At 41.7% G+C, this 9,969-nt stretch overlaps 1 protein-coding gene across 1 annotated transcript; it reads left to right on the forward strand.

The window, feature by feature from the left end:
- Window positions 1–5,300: 5,300 nt before the first annotated feature.
- Window positions 5,301–7,590, forward strand: LOC109809482 (Leucine-rich repeat (LRR) family protein). Its single transcript, XM_020372814.3, has one exon. It carries the CDS (start codon window positions 5,353–5,355, stop codon window positions 7,468–7,470), a length of 2,118 nt encoding a protein of 705 aa, XP_020228403.2. The 5' UTR covers window positions 5,301–5,352; the 3' UTR covers window positions 7,471–7,590.
- Window positions 7,591–9,969: the final 2,379 nt, after the last annotated feature.

Here is a 9,969-nt window from a genome sequence, read left to right on the forward strand (position 1 = left end):
AGGTTGAACACTTAATCCCTTCTGAGTACCCTAACTCGGTCAAGGTTGAAAAACTTATTCCCTCCCGAGTTCTTACTACTTGGCCAAGGATGAACAAAGACTCCCTCCCGAATACCCACTACTCGGCCAAGGTGAAAAACTTAATCCCTCCCGAGTACCTACTACTTGGCCAAGGATGAACAAAGACTCCCTCCCGAATACCCACTACTCGGCCAAGGTGAAAAACTTAATCCTTCCCGAGTACCCACTACTCGGCCAAGATGAAATACTTAATCCCTCCCGAGTACCTATTCCTCGGCCAAGGAGAAATCCTTATCCCTCCCGAACCTCCCGAACACCCACCTCAGTCAATGATAGTTAACAATGAAATCATCTCATGTATTCTTGCTCGACTGAACGAAAGACTACCTTTAACATACCATCAATTATTCATCCACTCCTCGTTTGGCCAAACGGAATAATTTCTAACAAGCCACTCCATATTGGTTAATACCGATACAAGGCGATTTAAGTTATTCACACAAGTTATTAGAATCAGAAAAGACCAAGCTCGAAGGCAAGAACAAGCAAGTGATAATCCGAATATGAAAGAACAAATTCATTAAAAGGCTCTATGGCCAAAACGGTGCTATTGGCCGAAGGGTACAATCACGATCTGGCTCGGATAGCCCAAAAGAATCAAAAGTAAAGGAAACAAAAAGCACCATATATCTATACATCTTCATCAAAACAAATGTACAAGCAAAAAGCAAAAGTCGAAGCCCATCAATCGGCATGGGTGGTCTGCTCGGTCTGCTCATCTTCGTTCACAGTAGCCCCGGGATCCTCAAGGGCGACCGAACGAGGAGGAGCCACTTCGTCCGGCTCAACATCATCAGGGGCATCCGCAAAATCCATATACGCCCCCCGAAAGAAATCTTTGCTCAGGTTGAAGGAGAAATCGGCAGGAAAGGTGCCAAAGTGGTGGGCTTGCCGAACAGCGTGCCAAAACCCATCCTCATGCTCCTTGATTATTTTATTTTCACAATCGGTCTTCAAACGAGCCAAAGCAGCCTCGACATCGGCCTTGGCTTGCGCCTCCCTCGCCGTTAACTCCTCCACCTCCCGGACCCTCATCTGTTCAGCGTCCTCAGCTGCAAGAGCTCGACCCTCCATCTCGCCCAATGACTCCTTAAGTCGAGCCACCTCCGCCTCCAAAGCCAACTTGTCGGCCGACGTCGCCTCATGCGCCTCGACCGATTGCTGAAACGCCACCTTCGTTTCCTCCAAATTCTTTCGAAGGTTGTGGACTTCGGCCATCGGCTCCAAAGCCAACTTCCTCAGTATGGCAGTGGCCCTAATTTGCAACTCGCACACCATGGCCCATTGCGCCGAAGGGGCGGCAGAATCCAACATCCGATGGCCTTGTTCAGAGAGTAAGTTGGAGGACATCAACCGGGCTGGCTGAATCCCCTCGGATAGAAAATCCTTAGCAACGATGGCCGAAGGGATGGCCAGGTCCGTTGAAAGCCCTTCCGCTCGGCGATGCTTAGGCCGGGTAGTTTCCGCACTGGCTGCATCGGCTTTCCTCTTTCCCTTGTCCTTTTTCTTTTTGCTACCCGGATCTGGGAGGACGACATCCCGAGGAGTTGGACGAGGAGCATCCGTAGTGTTCGACGTCAAATCAATGGCCACGCTACGGTGGTCTTCAACCGAGGTCCCCGCCGGGGCTCGGTTCCTCATCACTTGCCGGTATGACAACCCGAAGCCTTGTTACGCCATCCAGCCTGCAAAAATCAAAGAGTCACACATCAACTTAACAAGAACGACCGATCAAAAAAATTAAAACATACCATCTAAGTCAAAACGAGGCCGAGGTGACTTTGGCAAAAGCACCAGAAACCGAGCCGGAATACACCGAGGTAATTCCTTCAAGAACGTCAAAGCCGAAACCTTGTCCTCGGTCATCATTTCCTCCGGAAAATCATCGTATTTTCGAGGCTGCTGAGTCCAGTAAAAGGGAAACAAGGGTTTCTGCTCGGCGTCATAGAAATGACTTCGACCGGCAACGGGGTCTATTATTACTTTCAGAAACCCTGACTTGAAGCCCTTGAAAGACAACGTAAAGGGCTTCAATAGTGGTCGATCGGCATGCCTAATTAACGAAAGCCACTTAACGGTTTTATTCGATGGACGCGTACAGAAAAAATGAAGAAAAAAACCTACACTCGGCTCTATATAATGATATTTACATATGACTCGGAACGCTTGCATATAGGCCCACCCATTCGGATGCAACTGGGTCGGCGCAACGTTCAACACACGAAGAACTCCCATTTGGAAATCGTCCAATGGGAGTGACATGCCGAGCTCCCGAAAAAAAAACTCATACATGTAAAAGAAATCCCCTTGGCCTTCCTGCTTCGCAAGAAAAACCAAGTCGGCCCCCCTAGGGCCTTCGGCTCGGCACCGACGCAACATGACCGGATAGGAATCCGAATCCTCCCACCGAGCCAACGTACACACACCAAGAAGGCGCTCCACGGCACTCCTCTCATAAAAACGTGAGAAATAGGCCGCCACCTCCCCATCAACCCATTCATACCTCGGGATCTCACAAGGGGGGAATTTCTGCCTATAATCCTGTGGACTCATCTCGACATCCGGAAGATCCGAGCCGGAGGAACTCGTAGATTCCCCACTACAAATAGGCCCCGACCCAGGGGGACCACCGAAGACCTCCACTTCGGCACTATAAGCCAACATCTCAGCCTTGGCATCATGAGCCAAGACCCTTGCACTGGCCGAGGACCCTGATGACAATGTCACACCTTCGGCTGCCATTATCTCAACAAAAAACGACTGGAATCTAAGTTGACCTACCTTAACGAGTATTCAGCTCAGAGTAGTGAGGACTTCGGGGCAGTGTTTATTAGATAGGAAGCGTGAGAAAGGGGGTCACTTTACCACCATATATATAGAAAAATCCCCGGCAACTCAAAAGCCCTCATAAATGCTTTTGGAAGCGAAAAGCCACCATGCCAGGGCACGAAACCCTAGGGCGGCCAAGCATGCAACAATCACAATCATCAACGGGTGCAACTCCCGAGGTATGTACGGAAACCCTAAACCCACCAAAAGTCACATCACAAACCCCTTCGTCTTTTATCCTAGGGCTTGGGGGGGCAGTGTACTAGTAAACACCCCCCTCGGTCGGACACTAGGCCGAGAGAAACACCTGAGCCGATGAAACCCACATTAACGATACCTCTTTGGCTTGGGACTTGGCCGAATACCCCATCTCGGCCAAAGAGACAGCTGAGTGGTCTCTTACAATAAAAGGTGAAGGAAGTGAACAAAAATCATCAAGAAACATCCAACAAACCCCTCGGCCTCAAGCTTAGTCGAACATCCCCTCGGCCTCAAGCTTAGCCGAACATCCCTTCGGCCTCAAGCCTAGCCGAACACCCCCTCGGCTTCAAGCTTGGCCGAATACCCCCTCGGCCTTAAAGAGGAACGAAACAGGCGGACAAACAAGCATCAAGGAGAAACATTCGAATCACTCTTCGGCCTCAAGCTTGGCCGAATACCCCTTCGGCCTTAAGCTTGGCCGAAGAGAGAAATGTTCAAGACACCCCGACCTTGAACTTGGCCGAATACCCTTTCGGCCTTAAGCTTGGCCGAATACCTCTTCGGCCTTAAGCTTGGTCGAAGACCCAAAAGAAGGACAACTCACAGGAAACACATGGCAGATTAGGATATCTATTATGCAATGATTATCACGTCTAATTAAGAGACGTTAAGGTTAACCAAAGCATTACCCATCTCCCAAGACAGAAGGCCCACCAGACCCAATACGTCACTATAAATACACAGGTGATGAGACATAAATGAGATACGTTTTATCCAATATATAAGCCTTTATTTCTCTATACCGAACACTTACTTGATCGTCAGAGTGCCTTTGCAGTTACGCTCCCCATCCTTTGGAGACAGTATTCGGTCGGCACCGAAAATTTGAAAGATCACAAGGAAGGAACAACAAAAGGAGTGTTTCTACGCAGGAACAATTATAAAATAATAATAATAATTTTAATTGGTTCTCAGATCATCAGATTAATGCAAATTTGTGGTCCAAATTAATTAAGGTTGAATTTAATTGGTTTGAATTAGATTTGATCCATTAAAAAGTAAAAAATGAAAAATTAATTTAGTTTAAATCATCAACTTTATTAGATTATTCCAACCGACAAACACTCTTATCATTAATATTAAGAGTTATATATATAATATATAATATGATCATTAATTAATACTTACTAAAAAAATTATATAATAACACGTATCTTATGATGACATAATTTCACAAAAATTATGACTAAAAATTACTTTTACTTACATAATAAAAATAATATATGTTAATATATTATTAAAAAATATAAATATAAATTATAGTAATATACAAAATATGTTAAATTTATTTTAAAATTAATATTAAAATTATATGTAGTTATATATTAAATAAGAATATAGTTATATATTAAATAAAAATATAGTTATACATATTATATTTTTAGTAACATTTTTATATGTAGCTATATATAATATTTTTTTATAGTAATTATTTAATAATATTATATTTAAGTTTAACTATATACTACACTAGTGCATACGGGAAAAATTAGTCGTGAAATATTATACTTTATTGTAATAATAAATGCAGTCAATTTTTCTAAGACCAAGTAATGTACTCAGTAAAAAAAAAAAAAAAACTAAAATGTTAAGTAAATTTTTTACAAAGCTTTTACTTTTAACTTTTTTCACTCTGTGTTCATTCATTATTCGTTCCTATTTCAAATGCTCTAGTTGTGTTATTTCTTTTTCAACAAATCAAAACATTACATCACATTTTTCTTTCACTTTTTTTTTTCTATGAAGAATTAGTTAATAAAATGTTGCCAGAGACCGTTTATTAATGAAATCAATTAATACTCGTTGTAACAATATTGTTATTTAATCATAAGGCTGTCATAATAAAAGATAAAAAGGAGTTCGTACAGATCTAATTTGATATGCGGTGAGGAAACCAAGGCAAAATTAGTATTTAGTTTGTTGAAGAGGACCGAGTCAATCAATATATTATTAGTTGACTTTGTTTGATACAACGTACATGCTCTCAAAATATGCATGCATGTGCGTGCCTAAACCAATCAAAAGAATCCATGACATTCGGAGCTAAAAGTAGCAAAGAAGGTATAATTTTGTACAAACCCTAAAGAGCTTTCCGGCATCAAACCTCACTATATAATGCCATGGTGATTCCCTCATATTCCCATAACAACGCAGCCTTGGGCCATCCAAGGTGGACCATCCATGGATCACCATTGTTCAAACAAGGCCTTGGGTTGTTATCTTTTATTTACCATTTTTGTTTCTGTTTTTTCAACCCATAGTTGTGCTCAGGATGTTCCCGAAGAATTTATCTTCCCGGAACCACTCCCAGAGAATAATGATGCTTTATTAGCACCAGCACCAGCTCCAGAATCAAGTACAAGTTTTGCAAATGAGAGGCTCAGAAAGGCACATGTTGCTCTTCAAGCATTCAAACGGGCTATTTACTCTGACCCTTCAAACATAACCGGGAATTGGGTTGGTGAAGATGTTTGCTCCTACAATGGTGTGTTTTGTGCTCCTGCACTTGACGACCCCACAGTGAATGTGGTTGCTGGTCTTGATCTCAACAATGCAGACATTGCAGGTCGCCTCCCAGAGGAGTTGGTCCATTTGACAGATATTGCCCTTCTCCATATTAACTCCAACAGATTCTGTGGAATTGTCCCAAACATCTTGGAGAATTTCACACTCATGCACGAGTTTGACATTAGCAATAATCGCTTTGTGGGTGGTTTTCCTTCTGTGGTCCTCAAGTGGCCAAACTTGAAGTACTTGGACATCAGATTCAACGACTTTGAAGGACCCCTACCTCCGGAGCTATTTGAGAAGGATCTTGATGCAATCTTCTTGAACAACAACCGTTTCACATCTAAGATCCCGGACACTCTAGGAAAATCCAATGCCTCCGTGGTGACCTTTGCCAACAACAATTTCAAGGGTTGCATTCCCACGTCAATTGGGGAGATGAAGAACATGAACGAGGTTGTGTTCATGGGAAGTGGCCTTGGAGGGTGCTTGCCAAAGGAGATTGGGATGTTGGAGAAAGTGACTGTATTGGATATCAGCAATAATGAGTTTGTGGGGACTCTTCCTAACATGACAGGGTTGAAGAATGTTGTGGTGATCGACATAGCGCACAACAAGCTTACTGGATTTGTGTCTAACAATGTTTGCCAGCTACCTTTGTTGAAGAACTTTACATTCTCTCACAACTACTTCAGTGGGGAGGCTCAGGCTTGTGTGGCTTCTTTGGGTTCAATGGTGCATTTTGATGACTCAGGCAATTGTTTATCAGGAAGGAAGAACCAGAAGTCATCCAAGAAGTGCTTCCCAGAGCTGACTCGCTCTGTGGAGTGTAGCAAGCACTGTGGTGGAGGCAATGGGCATAGCTATACCCATCCTCAGACACCAAAGGTTCAACACTCACCACCACCACCACCCCTTGTGTTTTCACCACCTCCACCTGTCCACTCTCCACCACCACCACCAGTTCACTCCCCACCTCCACCTGTGCAATCACCACCACCACCACCACCAGTCCACTCCCCACCTCCACCAGTTAACTCTCCTCCACCCCCACCCCCACCTGTTAACTCTCCCCCTCCACCTGTCCAATTTTCCCCACCACCACCTGTTAACTCTCCACCACCCCCACCACCACTCAACTCTCCACCTCCACCTGTTCAATCTCCACCACCACCACCACCAGTCAACTCCCCACCTCCACCAGTCAACTCTCCTCCACCCCCACCCCCACCTGTTAACTCTCCCCCTCCACCTGTCCAATTTTCCCCACCACCACCTGTTAACTCTCCACCACCCCCACCACCACTCAACTCTCCACCTCCACCTGTTCAATCTCCTCCTCCTCCACCACCAGTCAACTCCCCACCACCACCAGTCCAATCTCCTCCTCCTCCACCACCACCACCTACCCATTTTCCACCACCACCACCAGTTCAATCTCCTCCTCCACCACCAGTTAACTCCCCACCACCACCACCTACCCAATCTCCACCACCACCAGTTCAATCTCCTCCTCCACCACCAGTCAACTCCCCACCACCACCACCACCAGTCCAATCTCCTCCTCCACCACCAGTCAACTCCCCACCACCACCACCAGTTAACTCTCCACCTCCACCAGTTTTCTCCCCACCACCACCAATCCAATCTCCTCCTCCACCACCACCTGTTCAGTCACCTCCTCCACCAGTCCAATCCCCATCACCACCAACATGGGATGATATTTTCCTCCCGCCATTCTTCGGAGCTGAATACAGATCACCACCTCCACCAACCATTGTTGGATACTAAAACACAAGTTTGCAATGCCATTAACATCTTTTGCCTTTGCTTTTGCTATAGTTCCAAAAAAGGATTCTGTGTAAATCTCAACTTCTACTCTGGGAATACTAACACTATAATTATTACTCATTTCTAACACCACTTTATACTATGGGAATACTAACTCTATTACTCATTTCTAACACCACTTTATATCTTCTAACATCTACTCTTTTCCCCCTCTCCTTTTACTTTTCTGCTAGTTAATACATTTTTTTTTTTTTTTAAATTTGAAATTTATGACTCAAAAAATTTTGACCATGAAACTTATTGTAAAATGGATGAATGAGAGATATTAACGATTTCATAACTTTCCGTTATACAATAAGGAGAAATTTTACTTCAGAAATGGAGATTGAACCCTTAAAAAAGGGGAAGAGTTTTCTATCAACGAGAAAAAACTTTTTTCAAGATCTATTAATTAAAAATGTGGCAAAAGTAGGTATTTAATGTTTGTTAACCTATGCAAAGTTGCACACAATAAATGTTATGATATTATATTATGTAAAAATTAACATTAAGAAGTGTTTGTTTGGTAGGAAAAAACTTTTAGTTTATTGAAATTTTAGATTGGAAATATTAATTTTTCATATTTGATATCTATTTAAAAAATAAAAAATATTTTTAAAATATATTATTTTTAAGAATCATTTTTATCTTATTTTTTCACAAAATATTCGCATAAGGGGATTCAGAATCTACCTTTCTCAATTAGGAGAGAATTTTTTTAATTATGTAAAAGATTACAATATCCGTTTTTAGAATATAAAATATATACTTGAATTTCATCTTTCTAAAGCACCTCTCCATCTTTTTCTCTCTCCTTTTATTTCTTTTTCGCTCGTTGTTTGTCTCACTCTCCCTCTCCCTCTCCCCCCTCTCTCTCCCTCTCCCCACTAGTGTAAAAATAAGATTTTGTGACACTCATCTTGTAACATCCCGAATTTTTCTATTAATACTACGAATAATTATTATTTATTTTTGTACTTATGAAGATTATTTCCTTATAATTATTTTGACTAATTAAATGGGTTTGATTGAATTTTTAAAGGTTTTTAATAATAATCATTTATAAAAATTATTTTGTATAATATTATTAATTTTGATATTTTGTTATAATTATTATTTGAAGAAAATCATATTTTAAATTGTATTGATATTTTATTTTAATTTGATATATATATATATGTTATTTATTTATTTATTAATTAGCAAACTTGGATTTTCATAGTTCTGGAACGGGCTGTTCCACTTTGGGAACGGGCCGTTCCAAATCAAGCATCCGTGGGTAAAATTTCAACCCAGAACGGGTCGTTCCACTTTGGGAACGAGCCGTTCTGGATGTGGTTTTAAAGAACAAAGTTTTGACTCAGAACGGGTCGTTCTACCTTGAAACAGGCCGTTCCGAAAACCCCAGAACGGGCCGTTCTGGTTTTGGAACGGACCATTCTTGGAGAGGCTTTTGTACGTGTTCTATGGGCTCAGAACGGGCCGTTCCAGATTCGGAACAGGCCGTTCTGGCCGCGACCTGATGCCTATAAATAGAGCGTTTTGCATTCTCTAAAACGCATTTTTTCATTTTCTAATCTTTTCCTCCTTTCTCTCTGAAGACGAAGGGGAACCTAGAGGGGTCGACCAACAAGATTCGACTCCTGCTTATCGAGGTAAGGGGGAGTGAGAAATCTTGCTTTGGGTGTGAGAATATATGTTGGGTAGTGGGATTGACCCCTAATACTGTGTTTGCTGTATTTTTTGTATGCTCATGTATGGGGGGTTTCTCCCAATTGTATCTGTGTTTGCTTATTATTTTTTTTATATGCAATTAATTGTATGAATTGAGATCTCTATAGGTTTCTATGGGAAACCCTATGAGGAATAGGCAAAATATGAATATTTTCTGTTTTGCTATCTGATTGCTCTATTGTATTCCTTGTTGAATGTAATGTGTAAGTATGTGATTAATTTTGAGAATAAATAGATTTTGATATGATTTAGAGTGCTCTGTGGGTTTCTGTGGGAACCCTATAAGAAACAGGCAAAATGTGAACCCTATAAGATTCTGTTTCTGATTTTGATATGATTACAAAAGCCTCTCCAAGAACGGCCCGTTCCAAAACCAGAACGGCCCGTTCTGGGGTTTTCGGAACAGCCCGTTTCAAGGTAAAACGGCCTGTTCTGAGTCAAAACTTTGTTCTTTAAAACCACATCCGGAACGGCCCGTTCCCAAAGTGGAATGGCCCGTTCTGGGTTGAAATTTTATCCACGCATGCTTGATTTGGAACGGCCTGTTCCCAAAGTGGAACAGCCCGTTCCAGAACTATGAAAATCCAAGTTTGCTAATTAATAAATAAATAAATAACATATATATATATATATATATTATATATATATATATATATATATATATATATATATATATATCAAATTAAAATAAAATATCAATACAATTTAAAACATGATTTCCTTCAA

The sequence above is a fragment of the Cajanus cajan genome, chromosome 11 (assembly GCF_000230855.2).
Source record: "Cajanus cajan strain Asha chromosome 11, NIPB_CcT2T_4, whole genome shotgun sequence".
Classification (NCBI taxonomy): Eukaryota; Viridiplantae; Streptophyta; class Magnoliopsida; order Fabales; family Fabaceae; genus Cajanus; species Cajanus cajan.

Bases quoted from the DNA above. Each gene is read 5' to 3' on its own strand.
- LOC109809482 (XM_020372814.3), top strand. From the start codon at position 5,353: ATGGATCACCATTGTTCAAACAAGGCCTTGGGTTGTTATCTTTTATTT.